General features: G+C 35.4%; 1 protein-coding gene across 1 annotated transcript; it reads right to left on the bottom strand.

Moving 5' to 3' along the window:
* Positions 1–1,121: 1,121 nt before the first annotated feature.
* Positions 1,122–3,028, bottom strand: LOC110902387 (NEP1-interacting protein 2). Its single transcript, XM_022149064.2, has 5 exons — positions 2,841–3,028; positions 2,553–2,737; positions 2,393–2,464; positions 2,077–2,181; positions 1,122–1,525 (listed from the first exon to the last, which is right to left on the bottom strand). The coding sequence occupies exons 1-5, from the start codon at positions 2,989–2,991 to the stop codon at positions 1,403–1,405; spliced, it is 636 nt and encodes a 211-aa protein (XP_022004756.1). The 5' UTR covers positions 2,992–3,028; the 3' UTR covers positions 1,122–1,402.
* Between the last annotated feature and the right edge of the window lie 23,515 nt (positions 3,029–26,543).

Below are 26,543 nucleotides of genomic sequence, written 5' to 3'. Positions count from 1 at the left end.
GGAAATTTAGAACGACACGTTAAACGGAGAACTTATGAAAGATGAAAAGTATATAAGAGACTAAAGTTGAAAGTAAAAAAAATGTTGAGATTAAATTGCAAAAGATGAAAAGTTTTGGATTGAAAGTAAAAAAAATTAAAGGGGTTAAATTGCAAAAGATGAAAACTTTTGAATTAAAAGTGAAAAATCAAATTAATCAAAGAGGTTAAAATACCAAAGATTGAAACTTTAGACTTAAATTGCCAAAGATTGAAACTTTAGAGTTAAAAAATAAATCAATTAAACAAAAGAGATAAATAGATTTAGTTAAACTGATGTTTAATATTATTATTATTATTATTTAATAAAAGAGATAAATAAGAAAATACGGGTGAGAAATTAACAGAGAGTGACATGTGTCCAAAAAGGATTAAGTAAAAAAAATTAAAGGGGTTAAATTGCAAAAGATGAAAACTTTTGAATTAGAAGTGAAAAATCAAATTAATCAAAGGGGTTAAAATACCAAAGATTGAAACTTTAACTTAAATTGCCAAAGATTAAAACTTTAGAGTTAAAAAATAAATCAATTAAATAAAAAAGATAAACAGATTTAGTTAAATTGATGTTTATTATTATTATTATTATTTAATAAAAGAGATAAATAAGAAAATAAGGGTGAGAAATTACCTGAGAGTGACACGTGTCCAAAAAGGATTTTTGTTTATTAGTATAGAAAGATAATAATAATAATTTTAGACATAAATATTTTTCTATTTGAAAATACTATTTAACGGATATGTATGTGATTGAAAATAAGAAATTCAAAAAGTTAATTCCTTTTACTTTTTTAAGAGTAAACTATATTTTAATGGGTTCAACTAACAATCTTTATATTATATGTTGAGTTAAATGCCATTTTAGTCCTTGTGATTTCAGTTATTTTACCAGTTTTGTCCAAAGATTTCATTTTTATTCGTGGGTTCAAAATGGTTTCACCGTTGCTATTTTAATCTACTGGGTTAACTACATCCATTTTTTCTATTAACGAGAACACATTTATACAGCCCGTATAATACACGGGATTCAAACCTAGTATTTATCATAAGAAAATCTAGAAATTGCTGATCAGGAAAATATAAAATAATCATAAACTTTATCACTATCATCACCATTCCATCACGAAACAACCCATACATAGATGTACTTGCTTTATATACAAACAAAAGCTACGTGGGTTTCAGTCATTTGATTTTACAATGGGTGGTCACCGAAAATACTACAACGACAAATCACATGGCGCACGTGCCCTTTTGTATCGTGCATGAACCAACAAAATCTAATATTATACATGCATGTATCAAGAAAAAATGAATAAAATTAATGAAAATGAATCAATGGAATTTTGTAAGTATTAATTAATTGGTCATATGGTTGTTCTGCATACTGGGCATGAATTGTGGGTAAGAAGCCATTGGGATATGCATTCTGGATGAAACTTGTGCTCACACTTTGGAAATATTCCAGCTGAATTGCCAACCTCAAAATCCTGTTACAATACACAATATATTAAAAACCGGTTTTAGAATATATTTTATAATTTCCTAAATTTTCATTTGAAATAGTTTTTTTAGCTATGCATGGAATGTGACAGATTTTTTCTATAGCAAATACCAATTTTTTCATCTAGGAGTGTAAGGGAGCAAAGCCGCTTATAAGCTAAGCTACGTTTCAACAAATTGAGCCTATATTCAACTACGTGATTTATAACTATGGTCATGTCCGACCTTCATATATCAAGCTTAACTAGCTAGACTAACGAACCGAAATGAGCTCACTATTTATATAGCTATTGTTTAATATACCAAATATAAATTTTCATAGTTAAAATTATTGCTATACATTAAATTATGATATGAATAACTAGATAATGTATATTATGTTATAAATGTGTATAAGTATAATAATTAATAAGTAATAAATAAATGGCTCGAGCTCGAGTTTGAAAAAAATACTCAAACTCGAACCCAAACCTGAGCGAGCTTGTATTCGACTCATTTATACCCCCTACATGTATCATGGGATAAATATGTAGCTTACCTGAAGGCAAATTGAGCAACAAGTTGCGTTTCCAGAAGAGTCAACGATGTCATGGTTTGAAATTTCAATCTTTGCAAGCTTAACTAGCTTTTCACAACTTGAAACCTGGTCACACCAAATTGAATTTTCAATGGTCAATTATGGAATGTATGCCTTAAATATATGCACCAAACAAATGCCTTCAGATATTTTATTTGCTTTATTATTATTATTATTATTATTATTATTATTATTATTATTATTATTATTATTATTATTATTATTATTATTATTATTTAATGTTTTAATTTACATCAGTTTAATCTTAGTTAACTACCTTGGTAATTAGGAATATATGACCCTGATCTCGAAGAAGTTTTGATTCCAAATCACCTGCGAGAATATCAATCTGCAATAACATGATCATTAGATTTATTTAACAAATTCTAGGTGATAAATACAAATAATGAAATAAAATTTATGAATGAGTTAGTTACCAGATGAAGGAAGCATGCATGTTCATCATTATGATCAGGATGCATGAAATGATCAAACATAACCCTAATTATTTTATTTGACAAAACTACCCCTGATGCCGCACCCATAATTACATCCTGTAAGAAGTTCATTCTGTTCTTGGACCCGACTAAAGCTCCTCCTATTGCTCCAATGGTGCCCCCAACTATTATATCACCAATAGGGTTAGAAAGATAAAACAATCACAATCACAATCACTAAACGATATACAATAGGGTATTTGTGACAGCCAAAACTGCCACGATTACCTATGCCAAAGTGGAAGATGAAGATGAGAAGAACTAGTTTGAAGAAAACATAAGAAAGTATGGAGGTGAAGAGTTCTTTTGGCTTGTCACTATAATGGTGTCCATTAAGTTCTAAAGATGAAGAAATCATGTTCAGTTTGAAGGAGTGCATTGTTTGATGTAGAAGTTTATGTTTAAATTGGAATTTGGTTGTATATATGGAGAAGTTTATCTTTAAATTGGAATTTGGTTATATATGGATGGAGAAAAGGACGTCTTGGAAAGTAGAAAGAAGTGAACAAGAAACTTCAAGTTATGATGCGTGCTAGTCAAAGTTGAAGATTTCTCAGCATTTTGGGGACTAGTTATTCAAACCACTTTTGTTTTTAGACTTTTGAAATATTCCTCCTATAGAATATTGTTTGAGGGTGACCAGACAAATAAGACACTTTTTTCTTTCTTAAATATGTATATATGAGGTTATTGGAACAATAAAAAAGTGAGCAACAAAGGAACATTACATTTTTTCTGAAAGGCTTATTTTATTAAAAACCTCTGTACGACCAAATGCGGAAAATTCTGCCAAACCAAGATTTACATAGAAACAAAATTTTTAGAATTTAAAACTACACCATTGATCCCAATCTAACGGCTTAATCTTTGACCGATGCTTAATCCATAGATATCCCAGTTTTTTCAGTTCTACCAAGATATTCCCCGCATCTAGGTTTTTAGATTTGAAAATGACTACATTCCTTGTTCTTCATATTATAGCCAGCATGCCAAGAGCTTCACCGTTTGCGTTTGTATTAGTTGACCTTTAACCATGGACACATCCGAACCAAAACAAGCTTGAAGAGATCTTGCAACGAGAAAGCAAAAATGGGTGGTATGTTACACCAAGGCGAAACTGCTTGCCACGTAGCATGAAATCAGCACATGCTCCAGAGATCCGTCTGCTTCCCCGCACAGTGGACAAGTAGAAGAGTTGACGTGAATACCCCTTTTGTGTAATTCTACCTTTGTTGGGAGTCGGGTTTTCGCCATACGCCAACCAAAAATGTAAAACTTTTTTGGCAACCATTTGTTCTATACTAGCCACGGCTTTTCCTGAGGCATACTTGAATCAACTAGAAGTTTTCTAAGAAATTTGACTGAAAATTTACCGTCTTTGCTAATTGACCACGACCATTTATCTTCCCCAATAGATCTTTGCACAGTGTTAATGGTGTTTACACACTCTTCGAGTTCCTTGACTTCCTCTTCACTTGTTGGCTCTCTGTTCCACCTCCAACATATCGATAAAGTGTTATCACCAAATACCAGCCCATCACCAACCGATCATATCATATTATGCTCCAGTCTAAATGAGGCTGGGAATAAGCTTTTAAGGCACGAGTTGCCCACCCAATGGTCCGTCCAAAATCTTATCAATCGTACCAATAATGATGTTTCCCAACGTAATATTTTTAACTTTCAATTGTTGTCCTATTTTGTTAATATTCGACCATATACTTGATCTTATGGCTTTGAGGGGTAGGAATTCCCACCGTCTGGTGGAATGATGAAGACCATACACCACTCTTCTCCATAACCTGCTCGGCTCCGATTTGAATCTCCAACACCATTTGGATAACAAACTTCTATTAGCATCAAATAACGATCCTAACCCCAATCCACCTTGTTCCCATGACGATATTACAATCTGCCATTTAACCCATGCCATTTTTGATTTTTTCATTTGTACCTCCCAAGAATAAGTTACGTCTCAATTGTTCCAGCCTTTCGATAACCGCTTTTGGTGCTCTAAATAGGGAGAAGTAATATGTTGGAAGGCTATGGAGAACACTTTTGATAAGCGTTAATCTTCCCCCAACTGAGAGAGTGCTAGCTTTCCAGAGTGAGAGCCGGTATTCGAATGCTTTATAACCGGGGACCAATTTGAGAATTTATTCATGTTCGCACCAACCTTGATGTAACGCTCCGCGTTTTCATAACCTTCCTGATTTAGAAATTAAGTCTAAAAAAAAATATTTTTACAAGCGTGCCTCTTTCAAAATTTTAATCCGTTGTAACGTCGAAAAATCTCTTATCTTTAATTTAATCTCTTATCTTTAATTTAATTCGTTATAGAAATGGTTACTTATTTTATTTGTTTAATTAATTAAATTAATTAATAATAAAAGACTTGTTTGTTTAAAAAAAAATAATAATAATAAAAAAAATAATCATAACCTAGTTAGTTGTTAAGTATACAAGTTAACTAAGTTATATATCTAATCTTTTCTCATTTTGTGCCTTATGCAAACCCTACAATAAAAGAATGCAGCCAACATCTCTCCCTTTCCCGCGTTCACATCCACAGCCGCACCCACAACCCTAGGCAAACACCCCTGTCTCCCTTCCTCAACTCCGGCAGTCGGAGTGAATGCCAGCGACGGCTCCGGTACCCCCTTTCTTCTCCGACACGACACCCGCCCACACCCTCAACGTCTCCGGTCGGTTTCCGGCAAGCACGATTATCCACACACCCACACTCACCTGTTTCCCTTCTCTAAATGAACGGCCAACCACCTTTATGGCGGCGACGCACGACAACGGAATCGAAGAGAGAGAAAGCGAGATGGGAGAGAAAGAATTGGCGGCGGCGGCAGCCGTACTGGTCACCGGCAACGATAACCGCGCCGACAACGGCGACGGTAAAAGTGGTTTCTCCTTCTCAAGTCAGTTTAGGCCCAGTTTGTGCTCGGTTCAGTCGTTTGGCTCGAGATATATTCCTCTCGGTTCAGGTTATGTTTCAGATTAAAGCTTAATCTCAGTTTTCATTTGGGTATACTTGGTTCAGATTCGTTTTGTTTGGTTCAAAACATGTCTCGGGTCAGTTAACAAGGAGTCACGGTTTTTACTCGGTTCGGTTCAGGTCCTACTTGGGTCAGTATGATTCGGGTCGCGGTTCATTATCATGTTCGGGTCCCTCGGGTTGCGGGTCAGCAGGTTTAAGCCAGCAGTTTCGGGTCAGATCTCTGGTTGTTTCGGTCAAACAGTCAACATCGGGTCAAACTTGGTCAAAACCGGTCCACTGTCGGTCCGAGATTTGGTATGCACTTAGACGACGCAAATTTTATTATTATTGTTTATAAACTTTAGTTACTCGAATTTGTTCATTAGTCGTGTTTTGAAACTTGTATAAATACACTTATTTCCGTTATGAAACTCGTATAAATATATAATGTTTTGTTACTTGTTGATTTTGACAAATAAGTCGACAACTTGTGTTGTCGGGATTATTCAAAAACAGAGGAAACTCTGCCCGTTTTTCGTAAAATTCCGTAAAACGAAACGAGTAAATTTTATAAAACGAAACCTATCTAAATTGATTAAGTTTTATAAAATGGATATAAATGTATAATTATTTTTATTTTTGACAACACTTCAACAATATTTTTGAAAGAATTAATTTAGAAATATTAGTTAAACTATATAAAATGTATATATATATATATATATACACACACACGTTCATATCAACTAGATATACTTGAGTTTCCACTTCAAATCTTTCGTCGTAATCCCGATTCCTCTTACACCTCCGTTTGCCCATATAGGGTGATCTTGGTATTCCATCCTCCTAAACTCGTACACTCGTCAACACTTGGATAATCGGAAGACTTAGCAATTATGTGAGTATACTCACAACCCCCTTTTTATGTTTACCACTTTTTGGGGTGTAACATGTTTTACTATTAAACTACACTTAAACTTATTCTTTATGCAATGCACAAAACAATCCTTATATACATGAATACTATGTTATGATACTTGATGCTTACGTGGACCATACTTATGTGATATGTTTTAGTCATTAGCTCTCACGAGCCTCCCTTCGACATGTATAGCGCTATAGGAGTAACGCACCGCCCCCCTTAAACTTGGGTCATGTTGAATTAATTAAACTTTCTTGCGTAAACAGAGGTTGGCTAGAAATATTGCATGCCACGTTAGGTTGATCTCGTATAAACAAAGTTGCCATGTGGATTCGTTTTTTTAAACTTTATACTTATACTTATTCATAAACTTGTATACTCGCCTTTGCTTTTGCATTGAATTGTATTTTAAACATGTTACAGGTTGAGGATTGATGATGCTATGAAAACGGACTAGCAAAGATGCCTAGATACTCACTTAGACGTTTAGGTTTAAAGTGTTGTATCAATATAGTTATTATCACGTTTGAACAATGTTGTTATTTGAATTCTTGTAATGTTTTGACAAGTTATCTATGAAATGAAATCGGTTGAATTAAATATCGTCACAAATAGTGTTATGAAGTCTCTTGCAATCTATTTCGTCTCACTCCGATGTTTCCGCCATCGGTTGGGGTGTGACAGATTGGTATCAGAGCCATAACTATAGGGAATTAGGAAAAGTAGGAATGCTTAACCTAGTCTATAGTTTTAGAGCTTTATTCTTACCTCTTGCTTGAAACTACTTGCATGCTACTCTATTTGCTTTTATTTATTCGCTATGACGTTTTAAACGTATATGTCGCTTGTGTGTTAATACTTGATGTGCTATTCTTATGTGACAATACTTGTCTTATTATTTGTCGATACTTGATCTATTGATCTATTCTTTGTGTGTTATTCTCGACATGCCTTTTATGCGCTTATACTTGTTCGTTATTTCCTTTAACATACGCCTTTTTTTCTAAGGCATTTTACTCGATTTTTTGTTTAACACGAAGACACTCGTATTACACTAACGAGACGAGTTTACCAAAATAGGCGTGAAACCCACAATTTGGTAAACGACTCTCATCCCGCCTGATTCTATTTTCGCACGAAATTCACCATTAAGTTAGGAGTGAAATCCACATCTTAATGGAAATTTCAAATTTAAATTCTAGTGGATGCTCGTCAACGTGTCGAAAATTTAATTGACCCGACTAGTGCCAACTATACTTAGGGTACGAAGTCGTCAAGTTAGGGGTGAAACCCGTACCTTGTTGACTAGTCCCACTCCTTGATTTTTATAAATTCCGCCAAGTCTCGAATTGTCGATTGAATTGGAACATGTAATATCCGGAAGGGTAAATACCGTTAACCGATGTGTCGGCGAGAGTATTTCACCTATTAGGCCAAAGCATGCTCTCAAATTCAAAAGACTCTTTCGACCACTTTGGTTAGTCAATGTTCCGTTTGGAACCATCCAAGTTTTATTCGAGCTTACGCTTTATTATTTTCGATCTTTTATCAATTTTGAACAATTTTTCGAGATTCATTTAGCGCAACATCATACTCTTACTTTTCATACAATTATACATTATTAGCATGCATGATTTCACGTAATTTTATTTACGCTTTTGTAACAACGAGCAGAGACATATCACCGAGATAGGAGTGATTTCCTTACCTTGACGATTAACTCCGCTTCTTTTCTCATCTTACAACGACCTTACCAACGGATTTGGGGCGATTCCCTTACCTAAATGATCGTTACCAATGCTTTCTTTTAAAAGACTATATTATGTAAATACGATCATGTTTATATCTAAATCATTTATCACTAGTCAAGTCCCTAATTGTTTCAAAATGCATTCTTATATAAACGAATATCCTATCCTACAATCTATTTTCACATAGCTCACACACACAAAATTCTTAACTTACACCATAAACGCTTATTCCTCGACTTTCAAAATTCACGAAATGCTACTTATCAACCTAGGCGGTCTAATAAAATCATTGCCCACAAAAGTTCATATTTCACATAATTACTGAAACACGCTCATCTCGCATCACTATACTAAAGAATGCTATTTTTCAATTAAGAATCAAACCAGCTTTTCATACAAAATATTACAAACATTATTCAGTCGATTACTAAAACTTCTTTCAAAATCAATAACACATTTTTATTGAAGGACACTTTTCCAGCAAAACACTAAGTTCATATATCGAGATCCTTTTCCTAAGGATGAATCTTTTCACAAGAATCTATAAACTTCAAAACTCTCTTATACAAAGTTACTTAAACGATGCAAACTTGTTAATCCCAAAAACTTTTCAAAACCTCGCTCGATACGCCAATTAAAATCAAAACACGTGGGCAAGGAAACTTCATAAGGACGACAAATTTTTCCAACTATGTAAATTCTTTTAAAACCATAATAGCATTCCCATTCTTTTACAAAGTATCCTTTCGCATAATCCAAAGATGTTTTTTTTATATTCTCTTACATTCACAAACTAGATTTTACATTCCATGACAACTCAATCTATTTTAACTTCACTTTTTGTGCAAACAACTATATATGCATGTTTTAGTCAATATCTCACAACAATCTCACGCGTGTCACTCGTTCTCTTTTCCATTCATACTCAAAACTTTTAAATCTTTTACGCGCATAAACTCGTGTATTTTGATTTATACTATAAACAAAATCATTATTTCCTACATCCATACTTATATATTTTATGCCTTCACTTATGTTCACACTTACGCATTTATGTTATACTCATGATTCAAAATTCATACATTTTACGTTTATACATACACTCACAATTATACATTTACGTTGTACTTACATTCATGTTTATACTACATTCATATTCATATACATGTTCATACATTTTATGCTTTCAAATACACTTATGCAACTTTGTTTACACTTATATTCATACACGTATATTTTATTCATACTTAAACCTTCATGTTTTACACATATATTCACGTTCATATCTATACTCATACCTCTTATGTTCACACTTATACTCGTATTCATACTCATACGCTTTGTATTGATACTTATACTCATGTTTGTACTCACATTTATACTCATTTTTTTCATACATGTTATGCTTGTACTTATGCTCACACTCTTGTCATACGTTTTGTGTCTGTGCGCACATGCGTATTCATATTTAAACTTATGCTATGCTTATGCTTCATTTATACACAAGATTTATACTTTCGCACCCATACGCGAGCGAAACCTGAGGGATTCGCTTACGTTGATCTTATGCTATTTGGAACACAAACATGCTTATATGCTACGTTTCTTACACACGCAATCTTATTTTCAGAATTTAAGTATACCTTGATTCATACGCAACTAGTACAAGCTATGCGGATCATGCGACGATTGGTATAATCACGGGTGCACACGGGATTATATTAATAAGCATATGAGAACCATAGAGTGTACTACTGCGTATGGTAAAAACACGGAACGTAACATGACACCGAATACGAGAAGGGCGTAATATGGTCAAAACATGGTGGATACGCCGCTGGTACATCCTATATATAAGTGTTTTCACCATGTTACCAAAATTTCGTAAAACGTGCCATGAGAAATTCAGTGTTTTACAAACCTTTGGACCAAATTCAAACTTTAAAAAACTCACAAACGCATTATGTCTGATTATCCACGACGAGGCCTCATCCTTAACACTACTTTTGTTTATCCGATGCTTATGCTATTCTTATACTCATAATCGTTATTAGATCAATCGTTCACCCCTCAATTATACTCTGTTGTCTCAAACTCCAAAGCCTCAATTTTAAACAATCCTCTGTGGTTTACCAAAAACCCTTTCGAGTCTTTCTCTTGAATAAATTTCGGGACGAAATTTCCTAAAGAAGGGGAGACTGTAACGCTCCGCGTTTTCATAACCTTCCTGATTTAGAAATTAAGTCTAAAAAAATATTTTTACAAGCTTGCCTCTTTCAAAATTTTAATCGGTTGTAACGTCGAAAAATCTCTTATCTTTAATTTAATCTCTTATCTTTAATTAAATTCGTTATAGAAATGGTTACTTATTTTATTTGTTTAATTAATTAAATTAATTAATAATAAAAGACTTGTTTGTTTAAAAAAATTAATAATAATAAAAAATATAAAAAAAATTACCTAGTTAGTTGTTAAGTATACAAGTTAACTAAGTTATATATCTAATCTTTTCTCATTTTGTGCCTTATGCAAACCCTACAATAAAAGAATGCAGCCAACATCTCTCCCTTTCCCTCGTTCACATCCACAGCCGCACCCACAACCCTAGGCAAACACCCCTGTCTCCCTTCCTCAACTCCGGCAGTCGGAGTGAATGCCAGCGACGGCTCTGGTACCCCCTTTCTTCTCCAACACGACACCCGTCCACACCCTCAACGTCTCCGGTTGGTTTCCGGCAAGCACGATTATCCACACACCCACACTCACCTGTTTCCCTTCTCTAAATGAACGGCCAACCACCTTTATGGCGGCTACGCACGGCAACGGAATCGAAGAGAGAGAAAGCGAGATGGGAGAGAAAGAATTGGCGGCGGCGGCAACCGTACTGGTCACCGGCAACGATAACCGCGCCGGAAACGACGACGGTAAAAGTGGTTTCTCCTTCTCAGGTCAGTTTAGGCCCAGTTTGTGCTCGGTTCAGTCGTTTGGCTCGAGATATATTCCTCTCGGTTCAGGTTATGTTTCAAATTAAAGCTTAATCTCAGTTTTCATTTGGGTATACTTGGTTCAGATTCGTTTTGTTTGGTTCAAGACATGTCTCGGGTCAGTTAACAAGGAGTCACGGTTTTTACTCGGTTCGGTTCAGGTCCTACTCGGGTCAGTATGATTCGGGTCGCGGTTCAGTATCATGTTCGGGTCTCTCGGGTTGCGGGTCAGCAGGTTCAAGCCAGCAGTTTCGGGTCAGATCTCTGGTTGTTTCGGTCAAACAGTCAACATCGGGTCAAACTTGGTCAAAACCGGTCCACTGTCGGTCCGAGATTTGGTATGCACTTAGACGACGCAAATTTTATTATTATTGTTTATAAACTTTAGTTACTCGAATTTGTTCATTAGTCGTGTTTTGAAACTTGTATAAATACACTTATTTCCGTTATGAAACTCGTATAAATATATAATGTTTTGTTACTTGTTGAATTTTGACAAATAAGTCGACAACTTGTGTTGTCGGGATTGTTCAAAAACAGAGGAAACTCTGCCCGTTTTTCGTAAAATTCCGTAAAATGAAACGAGTAAATTTTATAAAACGAAACCTATCTAAATTGATTAAGTTTTATAAAATGGATATAAATGTATAATTATTTTTATTTTTGACAACACTTCAACAATATTTTTGAAAGAATCAATTTAGAAATATTAGTTAAACTATATAAAATGTATATATATATATATATATACACACACGTTCATATCAACTAGATATACTTGAGTTTCCACTTCAAATCTTTCGTCGTAATCCCGATTCCTCTTTCACTTTTGTTTGCCCATATAGGGTGATCTCGGTATTCCATCCTCCTAAACTCGTACACTCGTCAACACTTGGATAATCGGAAGACTTAGCAATTATGTGATTATACTCGCAACCCCCTTTTTATGTTTACCACTTTTTGGGGTGTAACATGTTTTACTATTAAACTACACTTAAACTTATTCTTTATGCAATGCACAAAACAATCCTTATACATGAATACTATGTTATGATACTTGATGCTTACGTGGACCATACTTATGTGATATGTTTTAGTCATTAGCTCTCACGAGCCTCCCTTCGACATGTATAGCGCTATAGGAGTAACGCACCGCCCCCCTTAAACTTGGGTCATGTTGAATTAATTAAACTTTCTTGCGTAAACAGAGGTTGGCTAGAAATATTGCATGCCACGTTAGGTTGATCTCGTATAAACAAAGTTGCCATGTGGATTCATTTTTTTTTAAACTTTATACTTATACTTATTCATAAACTTGTATACTCGCCTTTGCTTTTGCATTGAATTGTATTTTAAACATGTTACAGGTTGAGGATTGATGATGCTATGAAAACGTACTAGCAAAGATGCTTAGATACTCACTTAGACGTTTAGGTTTAAAGTGTTGTATCAATATAGTTATTATCACGTTTGAACAATGTTGTTATTTGAATTCTTGTAATGTTTTGACAAGTTATCTATGAAATGAAATCGGTTGAATTAAATATCGTCACAAATAGTGTTATGAAGTCTCTTGCAATCTATTTCGTCTCACTCCGATGTTTCCGCCATTGGTTGGGGTGTGACACTTGATTCCAAGATACACCAATGGAAAGCTGTCAGCTTGACATTTGATTCCCGCTACCATACTTGTGGTATCTTCCATCGCCACTCCTGCTCCATACAAGTTAGATTTCCGGTAGTTCAAACGGAGACAAGACACAAAAGAGAAACATCGCATAATCCTTTTAATGTTCATAGCGTTCGATTGTGACCATTCACCTGCAATAAGAACATCATCAACAAAGATTAAGTGAGTTATTTTCGGTCCCCGTTAGGTATAGGAATCCCACGGATGAGGCCTATATCAGAAGCACTCGATACAAAAGATGAGAATGCCTCCATTGCTAAGATGAAGATGAATGGAGATAGAGGATCTCCTTGTCAAACAGCACGTTCATAGCTAAATTCTTTTGAGGGAGATCCATTCACAAGTACCGCAGCTCTAGAGGACTTCAAAATACCTTTAATCCAGATTCTCCATTTAAGCGGGAAGAGCATTTGTTCTAGAACCGAATCAATAAAGGACCATGAGATGGAGTCGAATGCTTTATTAAAATCAACCTTTAGTAGCAACGCCTTGGTTTTTGCTTGTTTAACCCAATATAGAATTTCGTTGATGATCATCGGCCCATCAAGTATGTTTCGATTAGAAAGGAATGCAGATTGTTCTTCTGATATAATCGAGTGACTTACCAATTCTAGTCTGTTTGCTAAGACCTTGGAAATAATTTTACTGATGCATCCAAAGAGGTTTATTGTCGGATTTCGTTTATGCTTGTTGCGTCGTTTGTTTTGGGAATTAAGGTGATGAAGGAAGAAGAGCATCCATGATTAATGACGCCAGTTTCGTGGAATTGGTGCATCAACATATAGATATCTCCACTTAGAATTTCCCATAAAAATTGATAAATCTGAAATTAAAGCCGTCTGGACCTGGGGGCTTATCATTCCCACAATCTCAAACCGCGTTTTTTACTTCTATGTTCGAGAATGGCCCAATTAGAAAATCAATATCAATCTCCGATAAGGTTTTCAGATGCTTACATACAAACTGGGGTCTATTTTTAATTGGCTCCTTAAACCGATTAGCAAAGAAATTCATTGCCTTATTCTTGATAGCTGCTGGGTTAATGCACCATTAGTTATTTATGATCAACCCGTTAATCCTACTGCGTGCGATACGACTATTGATGCAACCATGAAAGTATGCTGAGTTTTCATCTCCCATCGAAGCCCACTTAACCCTTCCCTTTTGCCTTAGGTCCGCCACTTTCTGCTCATTTAAATCAGTGATTTTTTTATTCCAAGTTTAGTTTTTGCTCTGCTTCAGTCAAGTCTCTAATTTCAACGATTTCATCCAGCTTCTTCACTAGATCCTCCGCATGCTGCAAGGCTTCGAGATCCTTTTCTTTTTTTTCTTTGCTCCATCTTTTAACTACTTCCTTGATTGCTCTTAGCTTATTGGCAAATATGATATTAGCATGACCATCTGATTGAAACTCGTTCACCGTTTTACTGACAAGGCTGCATAAATTCGGATATTGTAACCATGAATTATAGAATTTGAAGGGGATCATACCAAAATTAGTGTGAGCGGAAAGCAGCATGATAGGGCTATGGTTTGAGAGTCCTCTTGCAAGTACCTGATAAGAGGCTTTTGGCCATTTGTTCCAAAAACTAGAGCACACAAAAATTCTATCAATTCTGCTGAGCTTATCTCCATTCATAGACCTGTACGTGAATTTGCGTCCTCCCATAATGTATTCGAAAAGATTTGCACTATGTATGAAGCTATTGAAATGTGCAGCAGCCACCGCATCGAATCAGGAGTTCCTTCTGTCCTCTTGGATCCTTACCAAGCTAAAATCTCCTAATATAATCCAGTACCCATCCCTGCTTCGCTTGATGTTATCAATTTTTCCCATAAATCCATCTTTGCTGTTGATGATTGTGGAGCATAAACGTTTAAGATGTTGAATCGGCCATCCATCTTTACCATTGTTCCTAATACTAATAGAAAATTATGATCTCTTATTGAACCAGTGAGTTGGAATAATTTTGGATCCCAGATGGTCGCCAAACCTCCTGAACGCCCTGTTGTATCCACCCAATCCACTTCGAAGTTTTACCTTCCCCAAGAATTACCGAATCGAATTTTATTACCATCTGCAAACATGGTTTCCTGTATACGAATAAAGGAAATACCATGATCTAATTTCAATCTTTTTACCCACTCGGCCTTCCCTGATCTTCAGACCCCTTTTATATTGATGCTGAGTATATTCACTGTAACACCTCGTCTAAACCTTCATCCCTGATTTCCGATTCCACTAATTTAGTGTGATTAGAGAGATTAGTCCCTATACCTAATCCGACAATGATTGTGTCATCAATCTCCAAGACTTTAGTATCCAAATTATCTTCTGCCTTAACTTGGTTCGCTAGTTTTTCTTCTAATTCGATTTCCCCCTCCTCTAAATCGTTGGTTCGCGAGTTGTTGATGTTACTATGTGGGGAAAGGTATTGGAAAGTATCCCTGGATGGGTTCTGTTATTATCAATAAAATCTGGTTTGGGCCTCTTTTTTTGCTCTGGGTCTATCCGATCCCAAGTTTGGGCTCCCCATAATTCGTAATGGGCCTCGATCTTAGTTTCAACCTTTTCGGGACCAACATGTGCTCTCCTGTTGGACCATTTTTATTTATGCCGCCAAAATTAAATAATACTTTGGGAGTTTAAGCGCATGAATGTCTATTTTGGGTATCCAAAACGTTCACCTCAAGATCCTTTCCAACCAACTGATGCCTGGGTCTACCTCTTCGAAAACCGGCTCCATGTTATCCTTGATTGGCGTGTCTTCCATAAGAACCTCGTTCTCTTCACATTCCGACTATTTCCCTTCTGATACTTTGTCGTCAGAATTATCCGTTCCGGCCAAGGAATTGCTTGAATCCTATTGATCCCCGGAATTTTGGAAGTCACCCAGGACTTCCCCCTTGTTAACGGACTAAATTCCAAGCTATGTGTCTTTGAATCATTACTATCTTTTATGCAATCTGGTATTCATTCCTCAGTTTCTTCTTTAATCCAAATTTTGAATGACTTCCCTCTCCATTTCAATGTGAGAGTGTCAGAAATCCTCTCGCCTTTATCCACCAGGACTCTGATGCATTTGTAAGAAAGATTGACATGATTACCTTCCAGTTGTGATGTCACACCCCGATATTTCCATGTATTACCGGTGGGCCCGGTGGGGAGTATCGTGACATAGTTGATATCATCATTGTCAAACAACACAAATTTAAAATGCACAGCCGAAGCAAAAGATAGATTTATTTCAACTGATAAATTGTAATATTAAGTATCACAAAATAGTTGAAATGGATCCACAGGCGGATCGAATAAAAAGGAAACTTTGTTCAACAGACTTTATGCATCTAAGCTTGCGAGACTTCTATTTGATGCTAGGAGAGACCAGCCTATTCCGATTAGTACCTGCACTTAGCCTTTTTGGGAAAATACGTCAGTTTACACTGGTAAATACAATTTAACTAACTCATTTTGAAAATGTTCAAAAAATTGATTTGAATGCACATGGCACAAAAGATTTTATAACTTGGGATAATTATTTGTATATAAACTTGTAAAAGAATTACATGTTTCTTATACGTGCAGTAGCCCGGGCTGAACACCGGGTTAAAGATTAATAGACACACCACATGGTATAGTCCCGCGGCAAGTTATTCTCGTAACCGGCGGTTATACTTATTAATTATAAATGCACTGACGGGTGTACGCCTACACCCGTGTGCTAAGGTCGTTGCCATTCTATGAATGAAGATATCCGGGACATGGTCATTAACCCCCCCCCAAAGGCTTTAAGCAAACAAAACAAATTAAACGGGTCATTTCAGTGAATTAACCATCATGCAATTAAAGATTCAATGCCCGACCAAGCGGTATTTTATATACCCTACCCCAAGCCCGTATAAGGGAAAATAAGTTAAAAGTATTTACCTTTGCAAGTAATAATCACAATAAGCAAGTGCACGTAGCTTTTACCGGGTCTCCTATTCTGGAACGAACGTTTATAATAACCTATTAGATTCCTAACAGGTCTTTAATTAAGCCTAAACTTAGACCGGTTAGAAGATACGGTTCAATCGCATGAATAAGCGATGACCGGAATAGAATGTGATTTAGACCCGACAAGTTTGAGGACTTGTATAATATGGGTAAACTAAACACATTCTGGATTTTGAGACAAAAATGATAAGGTTTGACCCGTTTCGGCTAATTTATGCAAACTAGTTACATAAACCGAACCGAACGCGAATAATGCATAACGGGTAACCATAATAGTCATATACAGGTTTCCTAAGTTAATATACATTAAATATGTTGTGACCCCGACAAGTTTGAGGACTTGTATAATATGGGTAAACTAAACACATTCTGGATTTTGAGACAAAAATGATAAGGTTTGACCCGTTTCGGCTAATTTATGCAAACTAGTTACATAAACCGAACCGAACGCGAATAATGCGTAACGGGTAACCATAATAGTCATATACAGGTTTCCTAAGTTAATATACATTAAATATGTTGTGACATCAGTAAGATATCTTCTATTATGCCCAAAATGATTTCAAACTCCAACTATGCCCCGAAGGGGCATTTTGGTCATTTTAAAGGTTATAAAAGAGTTTAAATATTTAACTGAGTTACAGGTCTGATATAATCAGTAAATATACTTAATTTAATAAGTTATAACAGTAGGGTATGACATATATGTGAAATTTATCATTTTTAATTAAACTATGCACCGTAGGGGCATTTTGGTAATTTGACATAAGCCTAAAAGGTCAATTCTGGATATCTGAATTTAAAAATTTTACCTACTGTTAGAATACAAAAATTTACTGAAAATATCAGTAGGCATCAAACCTTATATGTTTAAAATAGTTTTTAATACATACTATGTGTTAAAAACGCTTAAAAAGGCGATTTGGAGCTATTTCCGAGTTTTTAAAGGAAAACTGATATTTTTATTATTCCAGAAAGCTCAAAATATTTTATTTATCATATTAGATCAGTTGAAAAAGGTTTGGTATCAAAAGGATTTGTAAAACTCATTTTATAGGCTAAAAGGGCAAAATCGACAATAACCGAATCAAGCTTAGAACTCTATGTTATGCTTAGCCTAAAAATAAATAAAAATCTTTAAAAATCCCAAAATATTATATTACATCAGTGGGTAAAAAGTTTGATATCAAAAATGGGGTTTAGATAGGCTATATGTTAATTATGTCGTTTAATTTATAAAAAGCTTTTCATTTACGCTAATGAGCATAACTCCTAATCTAGACCTCAAACTGATGTCAAATTTTAGGTACAAGTCTATAAATCAGTAATGAAGGTTTCTATTCTTTTACTTTTCCAAAAATCATGTTTTAAGATGAAAAGGGCATAATAGTCAACATTTAAGCATTTAACGGAAACATGCAAATGATTTAGATAACAAATGAACCAAGTTGTATAATCACAGAGGGTTATACTTATATGAAACCTGGTCCTAATAAGGCTCTAAGGCATTTCTAAACTAAGCTTAAACGGGTCAGAACTGAAAGTCAAAGCAGAAGTCAAATTATGCGACTTTCGGTCCCGAACCGAGCCTAAACTGAAAATTGTCGGGGTGAACATGTTTAGACATGTTCTTACATTAATTACCAAGTTATATTAATGATAAAACATGTTGCATGGCTTCTACATTGCTAATTATGCCTTAATTTGAAAATAAGCTTTCTGTTGACTTTTTAGGATTAACTTTGACCCAACAATTGACCTAGTTATGGTGGGAATCAGAGGGTGCCCTTTGAGGGTTTATTGCCCACATAATTACCAACTCATAGGTACTTTCAATTTGAAATTTGACTGCACAAATTAAGATTAATGACGAAGTCAAACCTTAATTACGACAGTTTGACTTTAAGCTAATTCTCTAAGCTAAACTGAATTAAAGAAGGTTAAGGACACTTACAAAGGTCCTATACACGATTAGGGAGCCTAAAGAATCCTTGTTGCTAACCAGAGAGCTCCAGAGGTAAGCTTGTGAAAGTTTGCAAGTGAATGACACAATGTTGCAAACTAAGGAGCTCCTTATATATTGAATTTGATTCAACAAGATCATGCCAAGCAACACTACTGATGTTATGGGATCATTACAGGTGCCCCCTATGCATGAAATACCATTGGGGCAGCCCCTGGTATATAAAACAAGCATTTTGAGTCGGTTAACAGCTTTAACAGGCAGGTGCAGGTGAATTCTGTCGCTGTACTGCTCACACGGGCTGCGTAACCCCATAGGTTACCCTTACGCGGGCCACCTGGCCTTCCAGAACCAGCCAAACAAGTTTCAGCTAATTGCAATTCAGCCCCTGGTCCTTTTAAACTTGGTTTTAAGTCTTTTTCTTGCATTTTTGGCCCTCTAACCTTACTTTTAAGGGTTCCAAGGGATTATCAAACACCGTTAAGTCCTTGGTTAACTTTTTGATCACCCGTAAGGCCTTAAATTCCAACGTTGACGCTTTTAACCTCTCGTATACGAATTTTATCATAACTTTCTCATACGATAACAAAACTTTGTGAAATTTTTATCACGCATTCTAGTGAGTATAATTTATCGTTACAAAGCTTCGGGTTCGCTAAAAGGTCACTCAGAGGTATACTTTAAACATGTTGACACATTTAACCCCTGTAGTTTGTAATCTCTCACTTTCTTTCACAATTAGCTTTGTATGATCCATGATTTATTCGTTTGAGGGTATAAACATCGTGTAGGGCTATTGTGAAGTATATTTATCCATTGTTGACATTTTGAACCCTTTTATTCACATACTTTCCTTGTTTGTCAACTTTAGTCCCTCTAAAGTAATCTTTTACACGTTTAAAGCTTATGACACGTGTCGATACATTATTGGGCATGAATTTTCGAGGCGTTACATGTGAGTAATGCAGAATTTTGCCATATTGAGCCCTGATTTCATTATAAATTTTGTTGTTCATAAGTTGCAATGGAACACCATAGATCTTCAGCCAAGCGATACGATCGTATGTGAACGATTGCCCCTCCCAAATATAAAGTTTGCTAAACCATTCTCCCCATTGTATCTTGTTATTGAAAAATTCATTTGTCTCTTCTCTCGTATCAAAACCTAACATCAGGTTACATCCCCCCAGATATTGAAAACTAGTGTTTGTGATTCCAGCCCTTTTGAGAAGAGTATGGAAGGTTCTGAGAATAGGGACATTCGTTGTCGTTCCAATCAATGCTCTGCCATGCCAAAGGTTGAATTCCTCCACCTCTGGTGCAATCTCTAATGTCTTTCTGTCCTCACCATATCTGCATATGTCTTTCCATTCCCGGGTTGAAACGTGGCCCCCCAACTTCACCGATTGTCCGTTTGATAGGCTTGGTGAGTTTGCTGATATAATTTTGGGATGCTATGTTCTTTCATCTTCTCGGTGTTCTCCTTAGTGAATCTGGAGATGTTAACCTTAATTATAATATTCCCCATGTGTATTGTGTTTAGGTTTCTTTCCATTTCCTTCTTGTCTCTCACATCCTTCATGCTCACGAACCCGAATAAATTCCCTTCCTTGCCAAATATGTCCCTGTCACATTCCATAGTTCCTGAATGTCTTCGAGAGATTGAACGAGTTGTAGGTTTCTAGAAGTTTTGTAACAAAGAACTTTGTGATGTCTCCCTGATTTATTTTATTGTCGTCCCGTCCTCCTTGCCTTGCTTGCTGGTATGCATTCTCCGGCCACTTACCATCTTGGGGTCTTCGAGAGTAACTTGGCTCTCCCATTAACATCATAAATGGAATCACTACAAAGGGGATCGGTTGTTAAATCAGTACAAAGGGGATCTATCACTTTCTGTTAGTTTTTGAACGATTTTAATTCAAATCGGTGCATTGATGGGGATCAAATAAAGAAAACTATGCAATGCCTAGAGATAGTCACACCTTCAAGGGAATACTACATTTAACATGTTAAATATATATCTTAAAAATTCAATTTAATATGTTAAAAATCATTTTTTAAAATTTTTTCAGCATTATTCGTTTTAAAAATGTGTAGAAGCTATTCCAATAAAAAAAATTTGTAAAAAAATAAACCTTTGAGTAAATTACACCTTGTGTCCTATATGTTTTACCAGAATGATGAAACATGCCCTTTAAAAGATTTAATTTCAGTTTATGTCCAAAAATCACATATTATGTAACAGTTTATATCCTCTAGAACTAACCCAGTTAAGAAACTTAGTTATGTTCACTTTAACCAAGGGCAAAGTTGTAATTTAACTTCCTATTTTACAAACAATTTATTTGAATAAAAATAGAAACCTAAAACTAAAATTTAAGTGGGCCTCACCCACCCTTCTTGTTCACAGCCACACCATCCTACCGCACTGCCACCGCCATCACCACTATCACCCTTCCATCATCACCAACACCACCATCTGCGCAAAGCATACCTTAAACACCACAATTTCCACTACCTACAACTCTCCATTACAACCGCATAACCCTTTCCCTTCAACACCATGACAAAACATAACCATTCTCCACCCAAACCCACTGATTAGTTATCCACCATCATCCATCCATGACCAACCCCCACTATCCTGCGCCTCCGCCAAGTAACGCACCGCCCGTGAATGTGAGGTCATGTTAAGTTTATTCCTTCTTTATACTTGCGGTAATCAGAGGGTTACTTGTAAATCGCATGCCAATTTATACGTTAATCTTGATAACTAGGTTTGCCATGTGGATTGTTCATCTTTATACTTATATGCTAGTACTCCAAAACTTGTATACTCGTCAATACTTTTATATTGAACTATACTTTAAAACATGTTGCAGGATTATGATGACGATGATGATGCACGAAACTTAGTAGGATGCCTAGAAATGCACCAAACTTTAATTTACGTTTAATAGCTTAGTCTTTTGATACTTGTTGTATTTTAATTCGTTTGTTTCAACTTGTTGTATTCTATTTCAAACAATGTAATTGATTCTTTTAGTAATGAAATTAAAATTATTATTAAATACTTGTCACAAATTAGTGTTATAAAGTCTCAAGAAATCTATTTCGTCTCACTCCGATGTTTCCGCCATCGGTTGGGGTGTGACAGTGTGTCCTCCACCCGCTCAAACCGCAGGGAAGTCTTAGCAGATAATTATATTGTATAGATAATTGTTGTAGAGATTATTATTCTGAGATATAGTTGTAATAATTAGGGATATCCATTCCTAATATATATATATATATATATATATATATATATAGGGAGCCGCTAGAATGAAAACCACCCCGAGTTGTAAGAACCGCGAGAACCACACCATCCGGGTCGCCGTTTACCATGATTTTTTTTTACAACTAGATGTGTATATTATAAACACATCCGTAAAAAAAAAATTTAAATGCCCCCCCCCCGAGGGGGTAGTTTTTTACACCACAAGTTTGGTGAAAAAAAAAATAAAAACACCAAACTTGTGGTGTAAAAAACTACCCCCTCGGGGGGGGGGGGGGGGGCGTTTAATTTTTTTTACGGATGTGTTTATAATATACACATCTAGTTGTAAAAAAAAATCATGGTAAACGGCGACCCGGATGGTGTGGTTCTCGCGGTTCTTACAACTCGGGGTGGTTTTCATTCTAGCAACCCCATATTTATATATATATATATATATATATATATATATATATATATATATATATATATATATATTAAGCCCATTAAGTCTAACAACTTTTTGAATCAATCTCTACCGTCGGATCATGCTGAAATAAAATCCTGACCATTTAAACTCCACTTTTTAATCGCTATCACAACAGTTTGAGGTAGTTTCCTTGCCTCCACCATTACCTGCCATGTTCTCCGCAAGTCAGGTTTCTTACAAAACTATATTTGGATCGTGGGTTCAATACGGTTACCTTTAAATGTTTAAAATCCTCACACAGCGGTTCAAACCCTTCTTTTTCTCCTCACGTTGCCCGCAGGTAACCTCCACCTACAAGAAGCATGGAACCATCAATTTCTTAGTTTGCTGTCGATCAAATGGAGAAGAGAAGACAAGAAGTGCAATTAGGCTTCCATTTAGTTCGTTACCTCTACTACTTCATCAAGAAAAGATCGACAATCTGTTTGTTGATCAGTGCAACCCACCCGGCTTGCCCAATTTCAACTTGATCCTGAACCCATCATGAACTTGGTTCTTGAAGAATTAGCTCTCTGTCTGTAAGTAAACCCCAAATTTTATTTTTTTTTCAATTTAAATAATATACACATTTACGTGTGGAACTAATCAATGGTTTTGCTAATTCATCATTTTTATCAAATGGGTCACACTTATAATTTGTTTTCAAGATGAAAAGATAGGAGATGATGATGGTAATGATGATGATGATCTGCAACATGATAGTAATTGCATGCTGCGATTAATGTTTGATACATAAATTTGTGTTTTTTGGTCACCAACGGTGGATTAACTGTGACATAAAAGATATATATGGGGTTTAAAGTGAGCCAATTAAGCATGAGGAGTAAGCTTTATGTTGCTCTGCATTCTTATTATCATTTCATTCATTTTGTTGAAGTTATGATTTGAAGTTTGATTATAATCATATAATTGTAGTGCGTTGTTTACCCTTAGCTTCCTGATTTTCATGATGTGATCAAGCATCCAACGGAGTTTGCAACCGCGAGGAAGAAGCTTGCAAAAGGATTGTACGTATCTCTGAAAGAATTTGAGGTTAGGAATTGATTTCAAGTTACACACAAATTATTCCTTAATGTGGATATTCATATGTAACTTATAGATATCCTTTATGTCATGCATCTAACAATCTTATACATTTATTTTCATAATTTTGATACTATGGAAGAATCGTCGTTGGATTGTATGGTGAAAGTGTGTAAAAGAAACTGTTGGTAAGCTTTGACTTTTTTTCCCCAATCTTGTCTTTAATCATTTTTGTTCAGTAGCCTCGATTTTAGAACCTTCGTTCTCGCCAGCAATGAGTTTGGAGCCTGTTAATCTCCGTCTGAATACTACCTAGGAATTAAACCTTCTCGAGTGCAGCATGAGCATTACGGGATCCATGAAGGGTTTTTGTGTGATTGTGTGAACCAAAGAGACGACCACACCAAAGGTTTTTTTTATTACATTATTTTCCTTTTCCTAATTTAAATTGGGGGCCTTATGCATAGTTTTGTCTAACAGGTTTATTCAAAGGTGTTGTCACTAATTGAGTTATACAGAGTGCAGCTGAAACAATTGACAGATGAACCGGGTTTTTCCTAAATGATTGGTTTCCTTTATTGTCATTCATGTGAAGTTCTTGATATTTGAAGTTAAATAATGATGTTTGGTTGTATAATTTGGTTTCTACGCGACAACATTAGCAGGGCGTCCACATGTTTTTGTTTCAACACATGTGTGTGTTCAAAGGTGCTTATCTTCAAGTGACTATGAATATATGTAATGATTTTACAGAAGCAATGTATTTATGGTTATATGAACAAATTAAGTAGAGAAAGGTTCATAATTGTAGTTTAACCATGTATATTAAGAATAATATACAAGAAACCACCATTAGTTGCAAGTCTACTATAGTTTGAGACAACCAAATTCAAAAGACAGGCAGTGTGAGTAACTGCGCTTAATTAACCATAGGTACTAATTTAATTCGCTTCTTATTTTTTTTTGTTCTTTTTATGAAATTCTAATGTAGGAAAATTTCCAAAAAAAACACCACTTACGGAATAAGAAAGACTCTGGACATTTGGGCTAAAAAAGATATACAAATTTTAATCCTTGAGTTAGAATTTCTGTGAAAGGTTTTAAAGAATAGTAGGTATGTCTTGAATGTTGCTATATTACATGTTTTTTACTACTCTTGAACCATATTCCTCCATTTCTATTTTTGTTATCTTTTTGCATGTTGATGCTACCCTTTTAGCCAAAACTCTGCTTTGTCCATCTTGACGAATGTAATTACAACAACAGACCAATGATTATATCTTCACAGTTTGTTGTAGTATCAAACATGGAAATAAGTATGATATATGAAGATTCGTCCAATGTGTTTGAAGCTAAAGCCAGTTCTGGTGGAATAAAGGTATTAGTTGGCTATGAAAACCCTCTTATGTTTTTCAGTTTTTTGAGTACTATACTGTTTCCTTCTCATTTTTTTATTTTTCAATTCGTAAGTTTCATTATATATGCAGATTATGATCAATGTAATGCTGCTAGCATTCTATAGTTAACTCGACATCCTAGATTGTAAATGGACCTAAAGTTTTGAGTAAGTTTATTTCTGAAACTAAAAGGAATGTAAGGGATTTGTTTGCTGACACTAAACAAGATTTTAATAATTTTCTACTCATTAATGAACTACTACTACAACTCATGTTATAGGATGATGAAAAAAGGTACTTAACGTTACACCCAAAAACCTTTGCACTTGAAGAGTAATGATGGCGTCAGGTTCAAGTATAAACAATACAGTAGTGGTGGTCTGGTACATTCATTACAGGATGTTGGTTCAAATGGATCTCAACGCCCTTCAAAGGTTTGCTTCTGAAATAATTTCTTTACTGGTTTTATCCAATGTGTTTTGAGTTTTGTTATAGTATGATACCATGTTCAGGTTTTAAGGATTAAGACTAGATGAGAAATGTGGAGATGGCCTTCATCACATTCTGAAACAGTAACTACTCTTGCGGCTGCTATTGGTTTACAAGATAGCCTTGGTGGTTCAACGTTTGCAACTACACTAAATTTAGCTTGTACTGTATGATCTTTTATGTCTATATTATTCTTTTAATCATTATACTCTTTTTATAATTTGAATTTTGTGATTTTAAAGATGAAATGTATGAAAGGTGATGTATGATGCGACTGGTGTAAGACTGCAAGCTAGGTGCCAAACTCAAGACTTTGTGCAAAATACCCCTATTCTTCTCAAGAAAGCCAGGTCTCTTTAAGTCTCTCCGTACACACACACACACACATATATATATATATATATATATATATATATATATATATATATATATATATATATATAGGGTAAGGTTCATGCGAGAACCACCTTTATTGCGAGAACCGCGAGAACCAATGTGAACACAACCTAAAAAAGCTAAAAAACCCTAAAAAACTGAACCCCCACCCCCCCCCCCCCCAAGCTAAATGCTAAAAACTAAAACCCCCCAAAAACCTAAAAAAAACCTAACCCCCACCCCCCACCCCCAAAAAAAAACCTAACACCCCCCCCCCCCCCACAAGCTAAAATGCTAAAAATTAAACCCCCAAAAAACGTAAAAAAATCAAAAAAAAAAAAACCTAATTTTTTTAATATTTTTTATGTTAAAATCGCTACTTTTAGTAGCCAAATTTTTTTTTTTAAATTTAAATTTTTTTTTGGCTACTAAAAGTAGCGACTTTTTTTTATAAAAAATAGAGTTAATTGCCCGGATGGTCCCTGTGGTTTCACTTTTTTCACGTTTAGTCCCCATCTTTCGGAAATAGCAGGTATGCTCCCTATGGTTTGTCATTTTGTTACTCAGATAGTCCCCTGCCATTTACTCAGGGGACTATCCGAGTA

This window comes from Helianthus annuus, chromosome 13, assembly GCF_002127325.2.
Source record: "Helianthus annuus cultivar XRQ/B chromosome 13, HanXRQr2.0-SUNRISE, whole genome shotgun sequence".
Taxonomy (NCBI): domain Eukaryota; kingdom Viridiplantae; phylum Streptophyta; class Magnoliopsida; order Asterales; family Asteraceae; genus Helianthus; species Helianthus annuus.
This window is presented reverse-complemented; position numbering and strand designations above follow the sequence as displayed.

Coding starts and splice junctions, on each gene's coding strand:
- LOC110902387 (XM_022149064.2), bottom strand. CDS start 2,991: ATGCACTCCTTCAAACTGAACATGATTTCTTCATCTTTAGAACTTAAT. Junction 2,738..2,840: donor CATCTTCCACTTTGGCATAG/GTAATCGTGGCA, acceptor GTGATATAATAG/TTGGGGGCACCATTGGAGCA. Junction 2,182..2,392: donor ATATATTCCTAATTACCAAG/GTAGTTAACTAA, acceptor TGGTGTGACCAG/GTTTCAAGTTGTGAAAAGCT.